General features: G+C 33.9%; 4 protein-coding genes across 6 annotated transcripts; 2 read left to right on the plus strand and 2 right to left on the minus strand.

Moving 5' to 3' along the window:
- Window positions 1-1274: 1274 nt before the first annotated feature.
- Window positions 1275-4984, minus strand: LOC8280664. 2 transcript variants are annotated; one of them, XM_015718571.3, is made up of 8 exons: window positions 4051-4984; window positions 3808-3873; window positions 3420-3569; window positions 3198-3317; window positions 3007-3120; window positions 2634-2909; window positions 2089-2540; window positions 1275-1984 (listed from the first exon to the last, which is right to left on the minus strand). In XM_015718571.3, exons 1-8 carry the CDS (start codon window positions 4535-4537, stop codon window positions 1373-1375), a joined length of 2277 nt encoding a protein of 758 aa, XP_015574057.2. In that variant the 5' UTR covers window positions 4538-4984; the 3' UTR covers window positions 1275-1372. The 2 variants fall into 2 exon arrangements, with proteins under 2 accessions (XP_015574057.2, XP_002518096.3); XM_002518050.4 differs by having other exon boundaries at window positions 3808-3957; window positions 4051-4893.
- Window positions 4985-7098: 2114 nt separating this feature from the next.
- On the plus strand, window positions 7099-13381 carry LOC8280663 (high mobility group B protein 15). 2 transcript variants are annotated; one of them, XM_002518049.3, is made up of 7 exons: window positions 7099-7235; window positions 8613-8847; window positions 10274-10352; window positions 11500-11662; window positions 11741-11860; window positions 12125-12528; window positions 12619-13381. In XM_002518049.3, exons 2-7 carry the CDS (start codon window positions 8678-8680, stop codon window positions 13081-13083), a joined length of 1401 nt encoding a protein of 466 aa, XP_002518095.2. In that variant the 5' UTR covers window positions 7099-7235; window positions 8613-8677; the 3' UTR covers window positions 13084-13381. The 2 variants fall into 2 exon arrangements, with proteins under 2 accessions (XP_002518095.2, XP_048235483.1); XM_048379526.1 differs by lacking the exon at window positions 7099-7235 and adding an exon at window positions 7300-7744.
- A 4942-nt stretch (window positions 13382-18323) lies between these two features.
- LOC8280662 (ubiquitin-conjugating enzyme E2 D1) lies at window positions 18324-19406 on the plus strand. Its single transcript, XM_002518048.4, has 2 exons — window positions 18324-18920; window positions 19063-19406. The coding sequence occupies exons 1-2, from the start codon at window positions 18591-18593 to the stop codon at window positions 19285-19287; spliced, it is 555 nt and encodes a 184-aa protein (XP_002518094.1). The 5' UTR covers window positions 18324-18590; the 3' UTR covers window positions 19288-19406.
- Window positions 19407-21439: 2033 nt separating this feature from the next.
- On the minus strand, window positions 21440-23090 carry LOC8280661 (ethylene-responsive transcription factor ERF062). The gene has a single exon (XM_002518047.4). The coding sequence runs from the start codon at window positions 23072-23074 to the stop codon at window positions 21575-21577; it is 1500 nt and encodes a 499-aa protein (XP_002518093.3). The 5' UTR covers window positions 23075-23090; the 3' UTR covers window positions 21440-21574.
- Between the last annotated feature and the right edge of the window lie 3223 nt (window positions 23091-26313).

A 26313-nucleotide genomic window follows, 5' to 3' on the forward strand; every position in this document is an offset into this window, starting at 1 on the left:
CCATTAATCGTATAGAGATTTCATTGATTAAAATGTCAAACTTTGATTAGTTCATTTTCTTTTGGTGAAAAGGAGTTTTGGGCCAGAAAATTCAGAGACCTTGGAACATAATGAAAATAAACATCAGCAAAAAGACTACAAAAACGAAAAATGTCCGAGAAGACGGGAACTGTTGCTGCCGTTGAGAAATGATAAGGTGTGTGCATTATAAATGTTATGTAATGATTAATTATATAATTATTTTTTTGATGAATCATGTTATCCATTTATTTTTATTTTATAAATATATAATATTCATAGAGCCCACATAAAAAATAATATAAAAATATTAAATGAGCTTTAGCTCAAGAAGAAAAAAAAAGTCTAACCTATAAAATTAAAATTGTTTCCTTAATATCGTTCGATGATCATAACATTTTCTTTTCTTCTCTTATTTACAATTTTTTTTTGTCTAATTCATTTATATGTCTTTATCTATATATTAAATTAAAATAATTAATAAATATTTATTAGTTTTAAATAATTAAATATGTATTGATCATCCAACACCAAAGTATAAAGTTCTTATATATATGGAATAATGCTATATAGTCCAATTTTTATCTGTCACACTTTTTGATATTTTAAAATTGAGAGATAATTTTATAAAAATATTAAATATCACAGTATGCAAGTAAAAAATAAAATTTAAAAAATAAGATATTTAATTTTTTTAATCAGAAATATGATTAGTATATGTTAGTTGTTAGTGTTAGAAGGAATATAAAATTTATAAATGAGCCATCACGAATCCCGCATTTTTTTTAATTTTTCACTCCATGGAAAATTAACTCCGTAAGAAATGGAGGAACGTCTCAAACTCGAGATCTCTACCTCCAAAAGTAATAATTCTTACCAGCCCAGCAAGTCCCGGATTGGTATTTAAATCTTTAGTTTGTCAATATTAAGAAAGTTGAATTATAACTAAAGTGCTAAACAATTAAAAAAATAGTTTGTTTTTCTCTTTCTATAAGAAACTTAGCATGATCTTTTTAGTAGATGGACATGATTTTTGAGGCATTAAATGATAGGTGAATTTTAAGATGTTATAATCACTTTGAATGCTAGTATGTGTTTATATAAAGAAAATTTATAAAACTCGGATTAAATTTATATAAAATATAATACATTGGGTTTTTATTAATTCGATCAATCCAACCGTTGATCTTAATTCCACGATGCAGGATTATCGTTACTCAAAAATACCGGGATAATAATATAAATAATCCCTCTACTGTAGCATTCCACGAAGAAAAGTAGATAGAAAATTTATTGCACAGTGCACAGTCCAAACGCCTAAGAAACGTGTTGATGATGCATAGAATGGCTGAAATTAAGAAACTTTGTGCTTGTAGCTACGCTGAGGTTCGTCCAGGAGGATAGCCCTTCCAAGGTCAAAGTAGAGAGGGAGTTGTGAAAGAGCAAAAAAGGATATTGGCAAGCATGTTGCAGCATATAATGGATAAGCTGCAGTTCTTAAGCTCTCCTTGAGAACGAAGAAATGCCCTGCACAGAATGAGAGCAAAATAGAAGCTATAGATGTGAAGAGTGACGTTAAACCCAGAAAAAGTTTCCTCGGCAAGTCCATTGCAAAGTCATTTTCTTGGTACCGAGAGGTAAGAATTGTAAGAAAAAAGATCACTGCGGTCACTGAAAAGCAGAGAGCAACGAGGGATGCAATGGCAAACACTTCAAACGCAGGCTCATTTTCAAGAATTGGTGCACCGTTTTCTGGGTTAACACCTCCTGGTATAGTTGCTGAAGTCGCAAATGCAACGGTCGCAACGAGTGCCGCCACCACTGAGCATGACTCGGAGGTTTTTGTGAGCCATTCGCTGCCCTTCGCTACAAGTTCTTTGTGCGTCACGATGAAGATTTCTTTCGGGGTCTGACCCTTGCTGTTGTGTTTAACAAAAAAATGTGGCGGCATGGAATTTTTGACAAACTGCATAACAAGAACAACTTAATTATGTGGCCCCCCATTGCTATTGGATAGAATGAAACTGAGTATTTATACATTTAGGTTCACTCTGCTCAAACAGAACATACCTTGTACCACTTGATTTCCCATTGCATCTGCAGGGCAGCCCCTGGAACAAGCTTCGGCCTGTAATCTCCAAGTTTTGCAGCAAGATGCAATGCACTGTTTCCGTGTTTATCCAGTTGTCGGAACACACTCTCTTTAACCATTGCCCTCTTCAGCAATAGATTATAGACATCAGTTTGCCGATGCTCTACTGCCAGAAGCACAGCGTTCTTCTCGTCAGAGTCCAGGTCTTGGATAGCTAAAGGATACGTATCCAAGATTTTATCCACAATTTCAGTTATTCCCACCTTGGCTGCTACCAGTATCGGTGTCTCCTTTTTCCTAAACTTTTGAGTTTCCTTCTTCTCAAATGCCAGGAGCACGAGATTTTTCTGAGATGTATTCAGCTCTTGGACTGCAGTTGGATATGCGTCAAGGGATTCGTTCACCACTTCAGCCACTCCAAGTTTCGCGGCTATTAGTAAGGGTTTGTCATTCTTCTCTGTGTTATAATTTATACACACATATTACATTATACGAATCTTAAATGTGAAATGAATTAGCCTACCTCTGCCATGATTTTCTCTCCTAATTTCTTGGTTTGTAGTCGGGCAACTTAACCCGATATGTTCTTTGCTCTGAGTTAACTTGTCAACCTCTGATATATGTGGGGCAGCGAGAAATTCAGATGGATCTCCGTCCCTTTTAGGCCAAGAATTCCTTGGATTTCTTCCATCATTTTCATATGTATACGAAGAAGCTCTTTGTACCAGTTCGTTCAATAATTGAGTAGCCCATATGTGTCGTTCTTTCTTTGCTCTTACATTCTTTATCCTTGAACTGCCTGAAGACGAAACCATATTCAACAGAAAAGGCAATTATAATAGTAGTAGTAATAATAATAATAATAATAATACAGGAAATGTAGAACAAATGCTTACCAAATCCAAGAATAACAAGCAAGGCATTCGCCATAAACTTGAAGAGTTGAATAGAAGTTTCATAATTTGGAGGATAAAAACGTCTTTTTTCCTCTTTCTCTTGTAGGTTCCTATCTGCAGAAGAGCAGAAAATGCATTAGTAGACAACAGATTGCATTACCTTCAGAATGTTTCTATAGATCATTGATTACCATAAGACAAGCCACTTATTTCCTGTGCATTCTCTTCATCCTTCAACTTGTCATTTTCACCCTTTACTCGAAGCAGAAATTGTCTCACTTGATGACAAATACTCTCTTCCTCTGTTCTAGCTGAGAAAAGAAAAAATAGTTTGAGAAAAGGGTTAGAGCAGCTCTCTAACACTTGCATATATGAGTGTCAACAACGTCACTGTAGTTTCCCGATCAACTTACTTAATATTTGGAAGAACCTCTTGATAGCACTAAAGAAGCTCATGCAAGTTTGATAATTTTGTGGATACTTTGGCCCTGTTTCATTTCCTGAATTGCTTAACCATACTTCAGGATTATGTGTTTCCTGCTGAATCTCATGTACAATTAAACCTATAACACGAACGAAATAGCAGAAAATGTTACAAGGGACAGTGTTGCATCTTAGTCTTTTCTGTTTCTCTCTTTGAGTTCTTTAATTTTGTGAACTGAAGGGCAAAGTCGTATCTGATGGAGCAAGATTTTTCTGCTGAATGGCTGCTGATTTGAATGTGAAAGGCTAAATATTATAAACTGAGCAATTTTTATTTTACTAATTTTGAATTATGATGGCCGAGGTAGAAATTCTTACAGCAATAGATAAGGCGACTGAATGGCGGCAGGTGACAGCCACTTCTGAATGCATTAGGCTTACTGGCTAAAATATGCAGAGGAGACAGACCGCTCTCATTAACAGAAGTGACAAGGTTCGGATAATTATGTATTATCTGAAATGCTAAACCTATCAACAACAGAAGTCGGATGCTCAATTGTAGCTAACAATCTATGCTACAAGTTTCAAATGTTGTGGAAAGAAAAAGAAAACAACGCTTACTGAAATATTCTCCTGATATGGCAGAGTGGAGTATGGTGTCCCCATTACTTTTTCTGCACAAGGAATAGTCATTTTCTTTATGTGCTTCTCTGTAAAGAAAATGAAGGCAAAGAAAAGCATTTTTCTTGCCATGAAGAGCTGACAGAAAAAGTGGGGTTTCGCCCTCAGAGTTTCGAGTTCTAATGAGGCTTCGATCTCTCGTGGCTAGGCAATAACACATTTTTGCATCCCCAAGTTTTGCCGCCAGGTGGAGAGGTGTGTTGCCTTTTTCATTCTTTATATGTAGGACTCTTGATGCGTTGTCTCCAAATATTTCCACTAGTTTGGACACCACCTCCGTTCGGCCATCAGATACTGCTATGTGCACTGCAGTGTTTCGGGATCTTGTTATCCTGCCATCCTCAAGACTGGGATTCTTCTTGTATGCCTCGACAACTTGATCCCACCTGCCATTCATTGCACTTTCAAATATGCCATTGGCTTCCATTTCCTGAAGTTTTGTTTCCTCGTCCTTATTCAATCGGGTAAACAGATCGATGTATATATATATACACACACATGATACTTAGATGCTCGGTTTATCTAACAAAGCAAAAGCTTTGGTTACGCACGTGCTATTTGTATCTATAGTCGTGGCAAAACTATTCAACCATTATATTACAGAATCTGCTTTTAATCGTCTCTGCTCGCAGGTTAGGAATATCTCTTACAGTTAAACTTTTCTTTATTAACGTAAAGAACTAATTAAGTACAAGCTGTCGAGGAAACAAGTTCTTTTACTTAATTTATTTTCTTATCTTGGCCTTTAAATGTGCCTTGATAATGTTTATGCAATTCTTTCAAGGCTCTTTTTACAAAAACCTGCTTGTGGAGTAGTGCTACTGTGGTCTTCTTTTTTCTTGTCAATGAAGTGATCTCCGAATAACCTTGTGCATGCTTCCTGACTTGCAACTGTATTTTCTTCCTTTTAACTTAAATCTGGTCTCTACTTTACAACAAATAATGTTATAATAAGAGATTGACACACTCCGGTCGCCTACATATATATATTACATTTTAATATTAAATGATTGATATATTTTATTATTTAAAATTAATGAATGTGTCAATTATTTGTTACTTTTGATCCATAGGTATAAATTACATTAAAATTAGACTATAATTTTCCAAAAGAAAAAATATTAGAAAATCTTTGTATTACCACCGTAGTGTATGTTTCCATTTATACACAAAACAGATAAATGATTAATACATATTTATTAATTTTAATTAATGAAATATGTATAAATTATTTAATATCAAAGTGTAAAATACTCATAGTCACTTTTCTATTTGTTATAGTCTATAGATCAAGTTTAGATTAGATTTTTTTTAAATAATTATTAATATACTAATTTTTATTTAAATTTATTATATACATCAGAGCTGATCGAATAATGGTAAATATAATGAGTGTTTTATATTTTAATATTAAATAATTAGCACGTATCTTTTTATTTAAAAATAATATATATTAATAAATTTAATCTTATAATTATATAATAATAACTGTAACAAATGCAGGAATAAATCACTAAAATATATTAATTGCAAACCTACTCTGAGGGCACCTATATCTCACTTTCTCTATTTCTCACCCTTTCAATTTCTTTTATTATTATTAGTATTATCTACCTTATCGTTATTAAGTATTAGTATTTTTTTGGTAAAAGAAATAGAAAAGTAAAATAATAAAGAAAGAAAGAAAGTGCCGTTTCAATCGGGAAGTCAATGGGACACCTTTCCTTTCTGCCACCTATTTGGGTAAATACATCTCTCAAACTCCGAGCCTCCATTTTCACCAACTTCCTTAATTGCACCCACCATTAACTTTAATTAATCACCATTTCTTTTTCATTATTATCTCATAACACACAATATTAATAAGGGATAGAGAGTTTGAATGCCAAAACTTATCTTTTTTTAAAAAGGTGATTTTGTTAACTAAAAATCACCAACAATATCAAAAATAAAATACTATAATATAAATATTTCTTTTGATCACTTAACAAGTGTGCTTGAAATTACCCTAAAAATAACCAAATCATATAACCTACCACATTGCTTACCTTACATGAACAATGCCCAAAAGAAAATCATACCACATAATTACCTAATTAATTAACTAATCTATTTTGAGAATTGACCCAAAACATATATACTTGACCAAAATAGGGAAGCCATGAAAAATCCCAAAATCCATGTCCTAGAAAAATGAGAAGAAGGGGGTAGTTAATGGTTGGTGGTGATAATGATTAATTAATTAATTGGATATCAACTAAGTATGGGGTTATTTTGTTCATTAAGCATAATAAATATACTAAAAATAAGTTAGAGAGAAATATGGGATTTCTGTGGGACTTATTCTAAAGTATTTAAAACATATACCTTAATTGCAACATAAGCAAGCTGCTCTTACGGCACCTATATCTCACTTTCTCACCCTTTCAATTTCTTTTATTATTATTATTATTGTTTTTACCAAATTATTATTAAGTGTTACTATTTTTTTGTTAAAATAAAATAAAATAAATAAAGTGCCGTTTCAATGGGGAAGCCAATGAAACACCTTTGTGCCACCTATTTGGGTAAATACATCTCTCAAACCTCCATTTTCACCTACTTCCTTAATTGTACCCACCACTGCCATTAACATTAATTAATCACCATTTCTTTATTTCTTTTTCATTATTATCTCATAATAATAAAATATATTATTATTTGTGGGTTTTTTTTCTTTTTCTTCTAAGTGATAATTAAATTGAATTATCATATTTATCATCTTCCATTTGAAGTTCACTTCATTTGGGCATCTTGCCATTTTGATAACATAGCCACCCATTTCTCATTGGAATCTCCCAAATCTACCCTCCAATATTTTGAGATGTAGACATGTAAGCACAAGCTAATGAGGGCAGAGGTGTATTTTTGAGACCTTTTTTCACCACTATTTCTCATCACCATACAAGAATTATCAAAACAAAATAAACAATGATATATATGCACATTTATCTTACATAATATTCTCTTCCATGTTTTTTTTTTTTTGTTCATTAATAGGGGTTTTAATCTTAAACTGCTTCTATATTGTCCTTTCTTTCATTTTTGCATGCTCAATTCAATTCTCTCTATCTCACTCACTGTAGGTAAGTCCTTTTTTTATTTATTTAATCATTCATTAACTTTTTATTAATATTTCTTTATACCTATTTGGCTTATTTTAAGCTCTGGTATCTCTCATTTCTGCATCTGGGTTTCTTTTCTTTATTCTCTTCTCTATCTTATATTTATATACTACACAAACAGCAAATATTAATCATAACAAGATTAATATTAGTGCATCTTTTATTCACATTAGTGAACAGAGGGTAATGTTAACCGAAATAATCAAACAGTTTTCACTCTTGCTTTAGTTTCATATTTTCTATTGTTGGAAATTTTTATATAAATCTGTCTTCAACATTGGAGAGAAAATGAGAAGTCCTGGATATTTTGATTGGAAATCTGAATGTGGGTCTTTTGGGCAAAAGATGGGTTTTGGTTATTTTTGTATTTATATAAAGTCGTGTGCTTTACCATTTCTGATTGATGGACATTTGCCCCAGAAGAAAGAAAAGAAGAAAAAAGAAAAAAGAAAGAAAGAAAACTCGCCATGGTATCTTCCATATCTATCTTTTTACTCTGTAACAGTGTCAGATATTCATAAGATAATGAAGAAAGGCCAGGACTTGGATTATGTATTATATACTATTCTACAATATTAGATGTGGATATGTATGAATATTGGCATTCTTGGAGAGGACCCTATAGATGTCAGAAAATCTTTAGACTGTAGACAGGGAAATAGCTGCTGCAGATATAGCAATATATAGGCCTGTAAACTATACTTTAAGAGGGAGAAAAAAGAGACTTTTTTAGCATCTGGGTGTTTATTGCTAAAGTCTAAAAGGTGTCATTTCTTTGGGTTTGAAAGGTCTGATCAGTGAGATTGGGCTTTGGTGGGTTCCTTTTGGCTGTTACATCCATAGGACTCTGAATGACAAATTCATTTCCATGACAGCTTTAATGTATTCCATTTCTTGGGAATCTCTCTCCCTCGTTACAGGGATTTATTACATCAATTGAGGTTGTTCATGAACATCAAGTTTTTAATGATGTATATAATGATAGTAATTCTTTTAATCTTGGTTCTCAACTGCAATCTGTTTTATAATTTTAATAGCTACAACCATTTTGGGTTTGCTCAATAAATTTTATACCTTTTTCCTGTATGGGGTTTGTCAGTATCAATTGTGAACTTGGCTTTTCATTAACTTTTTGTATTGTCCATTAAAGAAAAGGCTTCTTAAGTTGTGTTCCTTTTATTATCTTTGTTGGGTTTTACCTGTTTCTATCTCGTGCTTTTTCCATGCAGTTATTCTTATCTGCAAGTTTCATTCGTTTGCTGATTCCAGACTCATTTCTCCCTTCTTTTTTAAAAAAAAAAAAATCTTGACTTGCTTTCCTATACTATATGTCTGTAGTGCAGCGAAAGAGTAAATATTGCGTAGGTTTTTATGATTGTGTGGTTGGTGAAAAGTAGTAGGCAATGGCATCAACTTCTTGTGCCAAGCAGTGTCCAGCGCCTGCGAAACAACCAGTCATGAATTATGTTCAATATCCAGCTCCTCAGGCAAGATATGAGGATGTTGCATCTGATCCTAAGCTCTTCATGTCCACTTTGGAATCGCTCCATGCTGCTATGGGAACCAAGTTTATGTAAGCTTCGTAATATTATAGACCTGCCCATTATAAGTCTCCACGGTTATAAACTTTTCCATTTCAAATTCTTGAACGTCAGTATTTTGAGATTTTAACACCAAAATGGTTATTTCTATCTGTCACTCTATTATATAGTGTCTGCATATTGCTTATATGTAGACATGAAAATGCCTTTGCCAATGAGTACGCAATGGTATTTTGAAACAAGGATATTGTAGATTCTCTATCATAACGTGACCAGTTTCCCAACTTTAATTTTGGATGCCATGCTTATGCTATTAAGGTCAAATTTCTATGGCTGTATGCTATCAATCTGTTTCCATCCTTTTGTTGACCACATTTTGAATTCAGTTGACATGCTTGTCTTCCAGATAATGTTAAAATATTTATTCTTAACCAATGCTAACAATGCCACTGGCAAAATCTTGTCTGGAAGTTTTTAGTATTTAGCTCTAGGTAATTACCTCTGTTGGTAAGTTAAATATACGAGTAACTGTTGCAGAGCATTTAATAGGAACTTTGGGATCTTCATATTGACTAATCTTTCAGATATGGCTCTGCCTGTGGCAAGTTTGTGAGGCTGTTAATGGTTCAGTGTTAACAGCATTGCATATCAGCGTAGTAATACAAACTGATAATGTTTTTGAGATTTGTTACTCACTTTTGTTGCTGTTTTGGAGATGGCTAAATTGTCTATTGATAGTATTGACAAGATTATTCCTATATCTAACATGATTTATTAGCTAACTGCAAATTGTGAACTTTTTCATCGTTCACTTTCTTTGTTAGAATTATTTTTCATTTTAAGTAATTGGTTTTTCATCTTGAGGACTGCACCTTCTTTTCTACACTCTTAATTGAAGAGTTCTCTATGTATTTCATTCTTCTTGTGGAAGTTATGTTTTTGGAGAAACTATGTTTACATGAGGATCGTTAATTTTCCGGGATAACATCTGCGAGGTCAATGGGCATACCTAGTCTTTTCATGCTTTTGTTGCGCATGCAGATTCAGCTAAACTTGGTCTCTTTTATCTTGTTTTGCTGGCATGGTCTTTAGTGTGCTTGCTGCAGAACTTGATCCTTAACATGAAACTTAAGAAAATGATCCTTGATAATAGGCACAACATTGGTTGCTAACTATTACTTGGTTCTTCTATCTGCATGTTTCAAAATATTCATTTACTCTTTGATTGTGGCCTACCTAACCTTGTGAGTTTTAGTTATTTGCCAGTTCTGTTTCAAGACGGGATTGACCAGTATATCTGGTTTTAAATTAGACAGTCTGGGTGAAAAACCATTTGTTTTTCTAGTAGAGGTTCTCGCAAAGAACTTGCTCTTTTTTTATCACTTAAGTTCGTGCTGACAACTTTGTTTTCTCTATCCCATATTCGACATTCTAACTTATTATGCATTCTGATTCTAGGATCCCCATTATAGGAGGAAGAGAACTCGATTTGCATCGGCTCTTTGTCGAGGTAACCTCTCGTGGTGGTCTTGAGAAGGTATTGTAAAATATTCATTAGTTGTTCCTTGATCAGATCTTGTTATAAGCTTTATATGAATGTGCCACTTTTAGAATTATTGGTGTGTCTGTGATGCCTTTTGAATTGTTGATTGATCTAACATTCTTGCAAAGTGGAATTTATTTATTGTACAATTAAATGCCTACTTTAGACATCTTGTACAAACTTTTGTAAATGAAGTGGAGCTCTAGAATGGATCTTGTGGAATTTATGTTTATATTAACTAATTGAAAGAACCTGGCCTGTTATTTACTACTCAGATAGAGAATCATACTTCTGTTTCTTTTGACACTTCCAAGTTCAAGGTGTTATTACTGTTAAAAATTCTGCTGGACTTCTAGAGTACGCTGTTTCTTTAAACAGGATGTTGATGCAGGGACAATGCCAAAATGGTATGTTTCCTCCCTGTTCTGTTTCCTTCTACCGCCAAACTGCACGTGTGATATTTTCTTTCCAACAGTTCACCCCTAAAATAGATGAAGTGTGAAATTTAAGATATGTCTACTCTGAGAGATTTGTCCTTGGGTTTTCATTGATTGTGGACTGTTTAATGTTCATACGATTAATCTAAGCTTTGGGGCCTTCTGCTCTATGCTTTCCTGGCAGTGCATGCATGCTGTACTTTCTGCTAAATGCAAATGTTATTAAGGTATAACTAACACATGGTTCTAGTTCACTTGACATTTCCAAAAATCTCAATGGAGGCAGATTTATCTACTATTTTCTAATGTGGAAAATAAATTGGACAAAGAAGATGTTATAGGCCAAAGAATTTCAGAGGGATATGTGCTGAGATTTATATTATTTGTTTATATATATTGTTACTTTCGTATAGTCACCAAATTTGCTTGTGCTTCAATTTACAAGTCTTAAATTTCTCTCTTTCCTCGTCTTCTTCTTCTTCTTCAACTGTAATGAGAACCAAGTTGGAGGTACCCTATCACAAAAGGAAAGATGTCTTTGTATAAAGGGAAGTACTTCTAGACCAAGAGGTTAAAAGTTTCATATTCAGAAATCTCAGTAGTAATATGTTATGTGTTGAACATTCCAAACAAAAACTACTAACAAGTTAAATATTTAATAATGATGACATGTTCAAGTAACTACAATTGTTTGCTTGTTGCAGATTATTAGAGAGAGAAGATGGAAAGAAGTAACTGCCATTTTCAACTTTCCTTCCACTGCAACAAATGCATCTTTTGTGCTGCGCAAGTACTATGGTTCCTTGCTTCACCACTATGAACAGCTTTACTTTTTCAAAGCCCGGGGTTGGACTCCTGGCTCATCTGGTGCGTCAGTAGAACACTCTACATACTTCATGTCATGTCTGCAGATGTTCATATATAATAGACTGCATATGTTTGTAGTTCCCATGCAGAGCCCATTGGCATCAAGGCTTCCAGCACAAGTAACTGTGCAGCCGTCACCCGAGTATCAAGCGGCTACAGCCCAGCAACAAAGAACAAACACTGCAGAGCTGTATGGAGGTCTCTCTTTTTTCCTCAATCTTGTTTTTGTCATTTGTAACTAAACTTATGCCTTTCCTCCTCTCTTGAACTTCATATCTATCGGTCTTTGGATTGACTGGAAAGTGGGGTAAAAAGGAAAATTGTGGAGAAAATTTTCTTTTAATTATACCTGCTTGTTTGTGGCCTTTCCATGCTACCTAGTTGCTAACATTCCCAGCAAATTTGCAGCTTTATTTGCAATCCTTTTTCTCCTTGAGTGTTATTTTTTTTTATGGTTTGCAGCGAGGATAGCATCATCAGGAAGTTCTCAAGTGATAGGGGTGATTGATGGGAAATTTGAGAGCGGATATCTTGTTACTGTGACTATAGGGACCGAGAAGCTCAAAGGTGTTCTTTATCAGGCACCACAGAACCATCCAGGCCAAGAGCCACAGAGTTACAGTATTCCTGCGAACAATACTGGCGATGCTCGTGCTGCATCAGGTATGCAACGTCGTCGGCGGCGCAGAAAGAAAAATGAGATAAAAAGGAGGGATCCTGCTCATCCAAAGCCCAACAGAAGTGGCTATAATTTCTTCTTTGCTGAGCAGCATGCGCGCCTGAAGCCCCTTTACCCAGGGAAGGATAGAGAGATCAGCAGGATGATTGGTGAATTATGGAGCAATGTAAACGAAACTGAAAAAGCAGTAAGGGAAATAGCACATTTCAAATGCTAACTTGCCATATATTGCTACTTCTTTTCCTTTACATTTCTCATCATCCCTTGGTTTTATCAGGTCTATCAGGAGAAAGCAGTCAAAGATAAAGAAAGATACAGAATTGAAATGGAGGATTACAGGGAAAGATTGAGAACAGGGCGAGTGATTAGTGATGCAGTTCCATTACAGCAATGGCTGCCTGAACATGATTCAGATATGGTGGATGCTGATATAAAGACCGATGAAATTGAAGGAGAGGACTCTCTTCAGACTCCAGAAAATGAGAGTAGTTCTGGCAAAAGTGATTCTGCAGATGAAGATGACACTGCAAAAGAAAGTTTGGATAGGGCAGCATCTCTAAATATTCACGCGGGTCATATGGATATAGACTCACCAGCTGAGGCGCCAGCCTCTAGTTTGGCTAATAAGGAAGAGAATATTGGAGATCAGGGGGCTGACAAGGTTGGGAATATAGGAGAGCAACACAAGGACGATGCAATATTTGACACTGACAAAGAGAGAGTACCTGGAGAAGGACAATGAAGTTATTTTTCACCAAAAAGTAGGATTTTCACTGTTTATGTTCATTATAGGCATTCCTAGATTACGGCTTCAGGTACTTTTACCTTATATTTTTCCATCAATTCATCTTCTACTTGCATTTTATTACTTTCCATGCTGTGAAAATTAGGTTAGTTGATTTAGGGAGGTGCAGAAGTTTTGTTGGACTTCTGACAGTTTTGTAGTAAGGAGAAATTTTGACGCATTTGTTGAACAAATATTCTTGTTGCATCTCAGCCTATGCTTTCAAGTTTAAATACAAATTCTGAATTCATCTCCATTGAGAGTTGTATGCTTCTTGGTTTTACTGAACTATAAGAGGCAGATTATGAGCGGAGTCTGCAGTTAGTTCGGATATAATTGCAGCTTCAAAGCCTGTTTTCCATGCCAGATATCACACCTTGTTTGTTGGGATTATGGTCAACATTGGATCTAATGTCCCAGCAAGCCACAGTTATAGCAGAACTTCCTTCAGGCGTTCATATTTGGAATCTGAATCATCTGCTCTGCTCACCCTGCAAATTATTGAAAATTGAAATTCCAGCAAATATGATTATCAAGAGAGACACCAATCCTCTAAATCTTTAAACAGATTCCGAATCATCACAGCGATCTTCCTCATCACTTTTATCACGATCCCTTCCGTGGGCCCGTGACCGGCACTAGAGAATGGGTAGGCGTAAGGCCACCGAATCCCGTAGTAAACCTGACACTTACTAACTCAAACCAACCTCAATTCAAATTTTACTATTATTAATACCACAATTTACAGTAACATTAAATTTTACACAATTAAATCGGTCTGCCCGAAGAATTAGGCGAGACCCGAAACTACAGAAAATTACCACTGATATCTCTACTATTACTACTGCGGAGAATCTAAGATTTACCAATTTACATACCAAATCAAACACCACCCGATAATGAAGGAGTCGGGTTACTGAATAAGAGTCGCGGGAAGACTAATAGTCACGAATCTGAAAAACAGTAAATGGAGACTGTCTGTCTCGAGAGTGAGCTAAAATCATATATCTAAAACAGTTTCAAACATCTCAATATCACATTATTTAATTTTAAAAATAATTAATAAATCATGCTAACCATACGTGTCATGCTATGCTTATACAAAAATAATTCTACATGCAACGGGACTGAGTACTTCAATAGAATTCTAATCCCAACTCTAACATCTCGATTTAAATTCAACACTTATGTCTCGACTAACCTCAACTCTAACATCTCAAACCTCTCATTCCAACAGGACTGGCGCCTAGAGAGCAAAGCTCGACTAGGGATCTTACCTCCAGTTCGGTCACTTAACTCTCAGCCTTAGCCTTTCGGCTCTCTTATCCAATAAGACTGGCGCCCAGAGAGCATAGCTCGACCAGGGATCTTACCTCCAGTCTGGTCACTTAAATTTTCAAATAAGCCGGCGTCCAGAGAGCAATGCTCGACCAGGGACCTTTACTCCGGCAACCACACTCAACTAAGCCTAGAGAGCGATGCTCGACTAAGGCAAATCCTAATCCTTATTTCTTAAAATTTTACCTATTTACCCTTCCCTATCTCTCTCAGATTTATATTAGAACATTCATCTAACACCTATGTTCTGCTGCCGTCCCATCCTGAGTCATCATGCAATATTAAAATTGGTGATAAAGGAAAAACATATTTTAATAGTACTTAAAAGCATCATGCAAATAATAATAATAATAAAATAAAAATTGAAATTGCAAATGAATAATCACAGTAACAAATCAAATTTTATGCATGACACGTGCATAAGCGATTTATGATTTTAACTCACAGATTTGGCAACCTCCTAACTCTGCTTCGGTGCCTCGGTTGGAGCGAGCCAAACAAACGAACTATCTAGTCACGGAAAATAATTTATCAAAACGCTGAAACAATCGATCATTAATCCTAGGTCTAGACTCCTAGGACTGACTGTCTAAGAATCTCGACTCGGGAGAATTCAACCGAAAATTCGGCAGAACCTCCCCTATAACACAGACATTACCCCCTGTAAAAACGGGTCTAGGACCTGCCAGAAAAACACTTCAAATATTCAACAATTCAAACAACGGGAATCGGGTCCCCAAACTTCACTATTTCCCAACTCCGCCACACAACATAAAATACGAGGCAGGCAAACTGACAGACAATTATTTTTGACTCACAAATATTAAATACACAACACAAAACAATAAGCACAATTCTAAATCAAAGGATTTCCAAGATCAACTTGCCTCCTGCCGTCGGAGTCCGATCGACGCTCCGAACACAATATCGGACTCACAACGACGCGCTGATGACGATCTCTGCTTCCGATTTTCCGATCCGACACCCGATCATCCGGAGAGATTTGCGGACGATCTCGACCGTCGATTTGCAAACGAAGTCCGATCGCCACGAAACCGGTGCCTTTGCGAAGCTTGAGCTGAGGAGAGTCGGGATATGTCCTCCGAGCATCCATAGCTCGCCGGAAAAATCCAAAAATGCCGGTTGCCCCCCAAACTTCACTTTGCCAGATCTCTCAATTCCGGCCACCACAGGCGTCGCCATTGCCGCAGAAAGAGAGCCCTCGCCGAGAGGAGCCGATTGCCACCGGACTCGGCTGCCAAGCCTGCCTCTTGGCGCTCCCCGCCGCCACCATGCGCTCGCCTGCACCCGCCACCAAAGCTCTGCGCCCTTTCTCTCTCTTCCGACGCCTCACTCTCTCTCCCCGACAATTCTCTCCTCTTCCTTTCTTCTATATCGACATTTGACCCCTGAACTTTTTCTTATTACAATTTGGTCCCTGAACTTTCTTAATTACTTACAATTTCATCCTGCAGAATTTTCAAATAATCCCCAAACTTTTCTTTAACCTTTCAATTAAGCCTCTAAATAATTAATTTGGGCCAAATTAGAATTATGAAAAATACACAATTACAAAAATACCCCTGCCGACACAATTATTTACAAAAATACAAACATACAAATTTCCATTAAAACTCCATATTAATATTAATGAAATTATACTTTTAATTTTTATTCCAAAATAAATTTCCAATTTAGTCCTAACACACAATTAAATTAAATAACCAATTTACTAATTATTTTTCAACTTAAAATTTAATAACACTAATCAATTAAAATACCAATTTTCTCAAAATTCTTTTATAAAAACATCCCTTACAATTTCTACCATAATTTTTTTAATATTTAATTTTATTTATACATATACATATACATTGGAGAAAAATTAGAATAACCAAAAATATAATATACCCTTCAAATAATTTACTTAATTAATATCTTAAAATTTCAAACTAATTAAGTATAGAAAAATAACCTATTCAATTGACTAATATTAAAATTTTCATTAGATTATTTCAAATTAAAGCAAATAAAAATAAAACTAAAATTAATTTAAATAGAAACTCATTATTAAATATATAAAAAATTTGAATATTACGAGAAGAGACTATGGATTCAGACCCAAAAACTGGAAATACAGATACTCCTGAATGTTCCAAGTAACAACTCAAGACTTTCCTTTTCTCCCCTGAATGCGAAAAGCCAAAGAAAACAAAAAAAAGAAAAGAAAAGGTATTTGGTCCAAGTTTTTGTACTCTTAAATTCTGACTCCTCGCATAATTGATTGCACGCCCTTTTGCCAAAGAATATATTTGGGTAAGACGAGCCCGACTCGATTTGACATTAAATATTCCCACAGAAAACACCCTTTTGCCAAAGAACCCAAAGCCACCATGAAAACTAACTGGAAAGCTGAATAGGGCAGTTTCAGGTTGTGGCATTGATACAAAAAATGATAACAACATGAGGGAAATAAACCATGCCATGGATTAGTAATTTCTTCACTACCAATCACAAAAAAACTTACAATTTGGCGGTGTATCATGCCCCTGACACTAAAGAAAACTCTGAGCTTATATACCTTCATATGTGTAGCCTAAGGTGCCAAAGAATTGACTCAAAAAGAAAAAAAGAAAAAAAAAAACTTGGAAAGGTGATTTTATTAGAACAAGTAATTTAAAAACCATGTTTTGGCGTATTAAAATTCCACTAATGCTTTTAGATAATTGGATAAGTGGTCTTTTGGCTTATGATTTAAGATGGAAAGAAGATTGTGCAAGTATCCATTGCATAAACTAGTAAGATATCCCATTCAACAACCATACAAATTTAGACAACAAATTGCATATTCTTTTATATAAGCACCCTTCAAACATTTCCTTTTCATTTTTATCAAGTAAAGAACATACATGCATGCTAGCACTCTTTCCTTGTATGGCTGCCTTGTAAAATTTTATCTATCTCATTGCTTTTCTCCACTCAAGATGTTTAATACTTGGTTGTGCCATAAGATGAAACTATGAAATGTTTATAGATATTTTTCCTTACTGGCATTATTAATAAGAAATTAATTAATAAAGGCCCATTTATTATATTTATATATCATGGTTCTTTGATTTTAATTTTTAAAGTTTAACGCAGTGATTAAAAAGTAGCTATTTTTCTATATTTGCTATAAAAATAACAACTGTAGAGAAAAGAAATTGAATCAAAGATTTATACTTTTAAGAAAGATATGCTTTTGTCATATTGTTTTTTTTTTTTTTTTAATTTAGCGTATGATGCTTTTAAAATTAGGGATTTAGCTTATTCTCAAAATGATCATGGCCTTGAAAAAAGAAAAGAAAAGAAAAGAAGGAGTTCAACTAATGAAAAAGGTTAATCCCCTTTAATCACTTTTAAGCATTAGAAGAAAATGCTTTTAGTGTTAGTTGGATTCCATCCCCAACTCAGTTTGGATGTATGCTTATACTTTCTCATGAATTTAGTCAAGCTTTGTCTTTTCTTATTTCTTGATATCCACTCATATTTTTGGAGTTAAACTAAGAAAATTCATGCTAATCCAACGACTGATAAACATGCAGAACTTCTCTTAATATTAACCAGATGTGTTTACCCCTAAAAGCTACAACTTAATAGATAACTAAAAGGAGGAATTGAGTCAATTACCACTATAATCAGCAACCTAAACCATTTCCTTCTGTCCCTTAAACACTAAGGAGTAAGGCCATTGGTGGGCTTCATTGGCATTTTTGGGTGAGTGCAGAACAGGACAACTTTGTTATATATGTAGGTCTCTGCTCCATATAAAGGACACAGTCACAAGCACTCCTGATGTTTTAAAGAGAATGAATCTGTATATTTATGGAGGATCATAATAATTGTCTACAGCTGGAGAAAATCTTTCGCTTTCAATCTTCATTTCTTTAAACTTTTTGTCTGTGGAAGAATATTATATTAGCCTCTAGCTAGTGGTTTTAACAATGCCATTTTCACTTGCCATTTGTAGAAATCAATGGCTAATCCTACATTATAGTCCATTAGATCACTAAGCGCCCGTCTGCTCGCATTATAAGAGGTCCGGAACTCAACACCTGCCCGATCATAATATTCACTCTTATTCTCAAATGGGAAATTTCTCTTGTCAGAAAACACCTCACATTTCATCAAAATGTAAGCCAACACTAACGCTTCCAAGAAAGCTCAAATCTTGCTTAGCCATGGGCACGAGTTCAAGAAGTAATGCAAAGCTTAGGATTCAAAACGAGCTTCAACACGCAAAGAATAATCCTCCAACTCATTGTAGTTATGGAGTAATGGCTGGTGATGTCTTCAAATGGCAAGCTGCCATTATGGGCCCTCCTGACACACCGTACGAGGGTGGTGTCTTCTTTCTCTCCATTGAATTCACAGATGATTACCCTTTCAATCCTCCCAAGGTCAAGTTCCTAACCAAGGTACTACTGCACACACCCTCTCCATCCTCTCTTCTCTTCTTCCCTGTTAATTTATCAAGCAATTCTTGTACGTAATAATTTGTATTTCTTGATCAGTATAAGTATACAAACTGAATCAAGGAAATGTCATGTTTGGTGGTAGGTTTTCCATCCAAACATCAGCCATGATGGGAGCATACATGTCGACATCCTGGGAAGGCAATGGTCCCCTGCATTAGGCATTGAGAAATTGCTGCTATCAATTTGCTCGCTGTTGCCAGATCCAAATGTCAAGTTTCAAAACCCCATTTGCAAACTCTATTTGGCTGACAGGAAATCTTACAACAAGAAAGCAAGAGAATGGACCATCAAGTATGCGATGGCTTGAACTGAATTAGGATATATAATCTCTCCTCTTAATTAAGAGTATGTTTGACAATTTCAAGATATATAAATTTGTATGTACTAATTGCAAATGCAGTAGATGTAAGAACAAATTTTATAGCATATTATTGTATTGGAAGAAGCACTCTTTCCTAAATATTTTTTGTTTATAAGTAACGGAAAATTTAATTCGATGAAATTCGACTTAGTTATATAATAAAAATTCATACATCTTATTAAGATCATACACAAAAACAAATTCTGATTAGTTTTACATAACAAAAGCAAACAGGTGCCTACAATTCCTGAAGTGAATGTTCTATTATGATGCATACTGCAAGATACATTAATCCTTTAAGAAAAATGTGCAAAGGAAAAATAAAAGCATTGGGCCAAAGGCTGGTAATATGCTGATGTGAGGTTGGGCTTTTCAATTGGTATCCTAATCTAAAGATGCACATCTTAGGCCCATTTGTTACTGGAAAATAATTTGTTTCCAAAAAGAAATTTCTAATACTTGAAACCATGTTTCTCTCTGGGACTATATTCTTACTACCTTTACTAATAAAACTCATGATAATATCTGATGTCATAATTCAGTAGTAAAATAAATTATTTTTCAGATTCACTAAATTAATAATAACAGTAATAATGATAGTACTAGGGATCATGATAGCCAATGCCAACAAAGAGGTGATTCTACTAAGAAAAATGTTATAAAATTTCTAAGTTGATGTGTTTTAAATAAAAATTAATTAGAATTTTAAATAATTAAATTTGTATGAGATTGGTTATAACTAAACTAAATTCTAATAAAATAAATAGAATTTTCAAATGAATTTCACATTAGTAAGTCAACATATTTCATAAGACTAAAATAGCTCTTTTAATTTTATTATTTTTCATTTATTTTTTTCTCGTATTCTTTTCTTAGATCAAATCAATTTTTTAATAGATTCCAATCAAATATAATATTAGTATATTTAATTTCAGACAATTTTTTATAATTTAAAAAAAAAAAAAAAATCCATCTTGTACCAATCATGGAAAAATGGAGGCTGGTGGTAACATCAGTTAGACTTGAAACTAATGGAAAAATGTTCATCCATTCAAATCTTCTTTTATTAACAAAAAAAAAAAAAAAAAACAATATTATAAATGGAATAGTAAACTTCATTATCAGATAGAACCTTTCTTCATGTATTAACGCCCGACCATACCAATATTTTTAACATTATCAATCTCTTGGCTCACAGCAACCCAAGTTCCTTTAGTTGGGGGAGGGGCTTGGCCTTTTGACTTTAGATAAAGGAAAATGACCCAAAGTATCTTCCACTTGGGTTTTAAATTTAGCAATGGCTGCTAGGTGGTTATATAAAATTAAAATAAAATAAAAAGTCAAAAACAAAAAAAAAATTAAATAAAATTTAGTTTAGTAACATTTTGTGTTATTTTTTAGTTTTTATTTACAAAAGACTAACAACTGTTTATATTTCTCATTTATTGTTTTGATAAATTAGTTTTTCTTTTACTCAATTTCAAATTAAAATCTTATGATAAAAAATGTAAATAAAGAAATAAAATATGGGAAGAGAAATAGAGGAAAATAATTAAAATAAAATAAAAAGAAGATATGGGGGAGAAAAATCACAAAAGCAACTAATAGTAGTTTTCTAGAAAGAGGTTTTGTTTTTTAAACAATAAGTAAAACACTTTTAACAAATAGATTTTATTTTTTTATTTGAAAATATAAATAAATAAATATATGAAACAAAAATGATAACAAACAGCCAATGCTTAAAGTTATATTTTTAAAGAATGTGGATGGCAATTTACACCCAATGCTTAGATAGGTGATATATATCTTAATAATATTTTATATTTAAATAATTGAATAGTTATTTATTTTTAAATTTTATAATTATTCTGTACGCATCATCACTGATCTATTAATTCTATATAATATATAACTGAAGAAAATATACTTTGAAAAAAAAATACAGTAAAGAAAGAATGGGGGACACCGTTTGATCAAATACTAAGACTGAGAAAAATTCAAAATGAAACCCAAATTCAGAGAATAATCAGTAAATGAGACTACTAAATAAAAATTCAAACAATATTACTCTATGCTATTCAAGGCAGTTAAAGAGAAGAGAAAAAACAACAACACGAATATGTATATAAATCTAGGAACAATTTAAACATTGTACTCAATTGGATCGAAAATGTGAAAATTGACATATATATATATATATATATATATATATATATATATATATATAAAACAGTCATGAATCAGAGACTAATAAAGCATCCCAGATCATGTCCATATCCAAAGAAGGCATTCTACTTAACTGAACAGCATCTATATCAGATGCTACGACAACTTCTTGATGATGATGATTACCCTTCTTGTTCTCAATCACTACTTCACCTCCATTAACTTTGCTTTCCAACTCAAATTGCCACTCTTTTCTTGGTGGGTTTTGGCCTAAATTAGTTTTGACCATCTTTGAACTGCTGTTATTCTTCTCATCATAGACAATCTTGTTCGTTGATGATGTTGTTGATATTGACGGATCAATGTTGACATTGTGCTTCTTATTATTCTGACCTGACGAAATGCCTTGTGATATTGCTTGTAACTTTGCTTCAAGAAGTGCTGCAGTTGTTCCGTTCAAAGAATTTGCCTTCAATTCATGCTTAAGATCGGGAAAATTTAAATGTGCGTAATCCCCACGTAACATGTAGGCAGCTGTATCATAAGCCATAGCAGCTTCTTCTGCTGTATCAAATGTCCCTAACCAAACCCTTGTTCTGTTTCTTGGTAATCTAATCTCTGCAACCCATTTTCCCCAATGCCTTTGCCTCACTCCTCTAAACAGCTTTCCTTGTGATGATGATGATGATGATGATACTGCTGCGGCCATTGATGGTAAAGGCGACTTTTGCTGATGATTCTGAACCCTTCTACCTGTGTGTTTCATTGGCTGTGTCTTGGTAGTGCCAAGCCAATAGTCATTAAAACCTTTTGTGGGGTAGTATGTCAAGGTTTGATTGATTTTGAGCCATTGGTCTTGGCTCGTTTGGCCATAAATTTGCTCAAGCTGAGACACGGAAACAGAAGAGCTTGGAAACCTTAACATAGGCTCAAACATTGTTCGATTCTCATGACTAAGCGAGTCAATCTTTTGTTTTGATGATGGATCTAATAATAAGCTAGGTTCCTGTAAAAACAAAGTCAAATTCGGGAATTTCGATGGAGAAGAGGGTTGATGATCAGATACTTGAGTTTGATTTAGTTTGGGAAAAGATTCCAAGAAATTTACAGGAATATTGGAACTTTCTTTGATTTCAGATAGTAGTGAAGGGTTGATAGAATTCAATCCTGAAAGAAATGAACTTGCATGGTTTTGTTCAGAAACATCCTGTTCAACAAACCCAGGAATATTACCAATCAAATTATTAGTACCTGAAGCTTCTTCAGCTGAAGAACAAGAATCTGAACTCGAAAACAATCTTTCAGGAGATGATGGTGATGTTGATGATGATTTCATGCAATTTTCGCGACTAGTGTCACCATGATCAGTTGCTGTTTCCCAAATGATTGGATCATCAAAATACTTTGATCCTATTGGCATTCTATGAAAACTATAACATGGCAATTCCTTGTGCATGAAGTTTTCCATTTTTGGAAACTGATCTTCTTTCATAGTAGAAATTTTTGTTAGGGAAAATATATATATATATATACACACAAAGATGTGGAGATAGAAATAATGATGCATATATGAAGGGACTGTTCCTATATATATTTACCCTAAAAGCATCCCATCATGTGAGACTAAACTAGAGTTTTTTGTTAAACCTTATTATAGAAAATATATTAATTGCTTTATGTTTTTAATAAAGGAAAGCTATCGTCTGAGTCAGATCTACAAGTTCAAACAACATAATCTCATCATCTCCCCATTTCGTGCAGTCCATTCACAGATGTTTTTGTCGATGTAAAGCCAATCAAAAGCTGACAGCTCAGACTTCTTTGGCTTACCTGTCATCTAGGGTTCACGTTAGGAGTTGGATATTCTTCCATGAAAGTGACTTAAAGAACCTCAAAGCCTTTAGTTTTCAATTTCATGGCAGTTTACAATTAGGTAGTGTATCTTTTTCATAAATGGTCATGTGATTTTCTCAAACACCCACATGTTATATTCTTTCTCTTTCACTTTCACTTTCACTTACTTGGGTTGATTTTCTCAGTAAAGATGAGATCTTTTTGTAAGATTACCAATACTTTTGATTAAATGAAGATGTGCATATTTATCTGCCTCATATGGTTAATTTGAGATAGATAACACCCCAGTTCATTTGTATCTAGTTCAAATGGTTGGTACAAAAATATATTATGATCATAGTATATGAAAAACTCATATTAATGAAATAAGCTAATTAAGGCTCATTATCAAATATTATCATCAATACATCATTAGGGTTTGAATGGGCCTTGATTCTAAATTAAACGAATTATAATGAGGAAATCATGGGTGTCTTTTATAGACTTGATAAAATACTAAACAAATTGGAAAAACCTATAAAACACATGCATGCCTTATTTTTTGGCTTTTCTTTGAGCATCAGCCACCTGTCTGTTGGAATGTGTTTAAAGCCACTTATGCATAAAGCACTACATGGATTAATTAAGAAAGAACCATTTGTTTTTTGGGTATGAAATAGAGAAAAAAAGGTAAAAATTAAGGCCAATAATACAGCTATGGACCATGTCCACCTCCTCCAAAATTTGTGTGCCTCAAATGATTAGAATCCCTACTGAGTGGTGTTAGTTTGCAGTCATCTCAAGCTACCTCCTCTAGTCAAGGACACATATATATGTAGTAACAATTCTAAGAAAGGAAAAAGGAAATAGCAATTAGAGACACAGATTCCAAAGAAGCTTATAATTTTCACTTTTTGGCTGTTATGATTAAACTATTATAATGAGCAAACCTCTCCCAGTAGTGCAGTTGTTTGTCATTGTTATATTATATAGAGGTTGCACATGGTCCTGGCTAAGCAAACCTATATTGTTTTATCTGGTGATCAGTAATTAAGATTAGCTAAGAGTCATGAGGCCATGTTTCTCCAATGTTGCTTTTGCCTTTGTTTTTTTCTTTCTTTTCTTTAGCCTCTCTCTCTCTCTCTCTCTCTCTCTCTCTCCCAGAGGGTTCTTTATTCCATTTTCCTTTCTTTCTTTTCTTCTGCCTCTCTCTCTCTCTCTCTCTCTCTCCCAGAGGGTTCTTTATTCCATTCCTCTATTTTGGGCTTCAAACAATAAAACAAAAACAGAACTGAGGCATGCATCTTTGCACACATCACTACTACACCTTTTGGTTTTAAAAGAAAAAGAATGAGCATGTGGATCAGACATGACCAACCAGTGGATGACAAATCAAGCTTGTAGTCTTTGAATACCTAATTTTGATCAGGATGTTCTAAATTTGTAATTCCTTTTTCTGTTTTTAAACAATTATATGATGTTTGATGAGGTATGTATACATATATATGCATTATGATAGTTTCTAGTCTAAATTTGTACTTTTCACATTTGATATAAGTAAATTTAGAAATTATGGAATGTTAGTTATGAAAATGAAATTAGAAATGACAAAATAAAAAACAAATCTGGTTATCATTTTTTATTTTGATTCCACCTCTATCCCACTTTTCTGATCAGCCGTAGAGAGAGAGGAGAATAAGAAATGAAAGTTTTGTAGTGGCTGAAAATCTGGCAAGAATTGCCAACTCAAAGTAGTATTCTTAGTTTTTTTTCTTTAAAGCTGGAGCTATGGAGACAAATAAACATACCTACTAGATAAAATAATCTTACTGTACATAGATACATAAACAACTGTAATGTTCATTGCACAATCAAGCAGATCTACTTTCCTTTTTGTACAATTTCATGAATATTCTACATGGGTCTGAGATGTGTGTGTGTGTAAGAGAGAGAGAGTATTGTCCTTAGTTTCACAGATGTTGGCCTCTATATTAAATTAAACTTGACAACTACCCTGAAAGCCTTGTGGGTGAAGGCTATATAATGACATTTAACAATAAACAAATTGTTCTTTTAGGTACTTTAGCTGCCTATCAAACCATTAAATATAACATGTTTTCTGTCTGGTGCAACTACTTTCCTGGCATTTGACTGTATACCTTCTTCCCCTATGTCTTTATCCTTAATTTCTACTACTCCTTTTCTAGGGTTTCTTAAAATTCTTCTTTCTTTTCCTTACTTATGAAATTAAATTCATTCTTGGATAACAAAGAGATATGTTAGATAGAATAGTATCTAAGTATATTCACGATTCTTATTATAAAATTTTGAAATATATTTAAAAGAAAATTTTAAATTACGTATTACCCAGTTAAATGTTATATTCCGAAATAAATCAGACTGTTTGTTTTCCATAATAGGATAATAATAGTGCAGGAATAAATTTATATATATATATATATCATTAAATTTATCCCAGCCAATAAAGTAATCAAACTACAAGTAAAACTGATAAACAATATTCACCTAGACTATATATATATATATATATGTGTGTATGTATATATCATCCCTTTGATGGAAGCTGTTTTAGGTTATCTTGTATGGAATTCAGCTAAAACAGCCCACAGAGATACGTAATGTTATTCCAAAGGTGACCCACATGCATAAAGTTAGACGAGAAAAACACAAAAAAGAATTTAAGTGTAAAAGATGAACAACTGCATCAAAAGTGGAATCCTTCTTGTACAAATTATTCTCTCCCTTCTTTTACCCCCACTTTTACTCTTTCTATCTTTAATACAGGAGCTTCTCTACGAAGGGAATCCATCAATTCAATCCTCATTTCTCATCACCATCATGCAACACATATGCTTTTTTCTTTACAAACAAAAACCTATAACATACATTTCCAATCCTCCTTTGTCCCACAATTTGAAAGACAATTACAAGAATTACTAATGGTTTATATAT

The sequence above is a fragment of the Ricinus communis genome, chromosome 9 (assembly GCF_019578655.1).
Source record: "Ricinus communis isolate WT05 ecotype wild-type chromosome 9, ASM1957865v1, whole genome shotgun sequence".
Taxonomy (NCBI): domain Eukaryota; kingdom Viridiplantae; phylum Streptophyta; class Magnoliopsida; order Malpighiales; family Euphorbiaceae; genus Ricinus; species Ricinus communis.

What these genes read in the sequence shown, in the direction of transcription:
- LOC8280664 (XM_002518050.4), bottom strand. Translation starts at nt 4,537, where the DNA reads ATGGAAGCCAATGGCATATTTGAAAGTGCAATGAATGGCAGGTGGGAT. An exon ending in GAGAGAAAATCATGGCAGAG is followed by an intron (nt 2,541 to 2,633) that starts GTAGGCTAATTC and finishes CCTTACTAATAG; the next exon opens with CCGCGAAACTTGGAGTGGCT. An exon ending in GGGAAATCAAGTGGTACAAG is followed by an intron (nt 1,985 to 2,088) that starts GTATGTTCTGTT and finishes CTTGTTATGCAG; the next exon opens with TTTGTCAAAAATTCCATGCC.
- LOC8280661 (XM_002518047.4), bottom strand. Translation starts at nt 23,074, where the DNA reads ATGCATCATTATTTCTATCTCCACATCTTTGTGTGTATATATATATAT.
- LOC8280663 (XM_002518049.3), top strand. Translation starts at nt 8,678, where the DNA reads ATGGCATCAACTTCTTGTGCCAAGCAGTGTCCAGCGCCTGCGAAACAA. An exon ending in GCTATGGGAACCAAGTTTAT is followed by an intron (nt 8,848 to 10,273) that starts GTAAGCTTCGTA and finishes TTCTGATTCTAG; the next exon opens with GATCCCCATTATAGGAGGAA. An exon ending in CTCGTGGTGGTCTTGAGAAG is followed by an intron (nt 10,353 to 11,499) that starts GTATTGTAAAAT and finishes TGCTTGTTGCAG; the next exon opens with ATTATTAGAGAGAGAAGATG.
- LOC8280662 (XM_002518048.4), top strand. Translation starts at nt 18,591, where the DNA reads ATGGGAAATTTCTCTTGTCAGAAAACACCTCACATTTCATCAAAATGT. An exon ending in AGGTCAAGTTCCTAACCAAG is followed by an intron (nt 18,921 to 19,062) that starts GTACTACTGCAC and finishes GTTTGGTGGTAG; the next exon opens with GTTTTCCATCCAAACATCAG.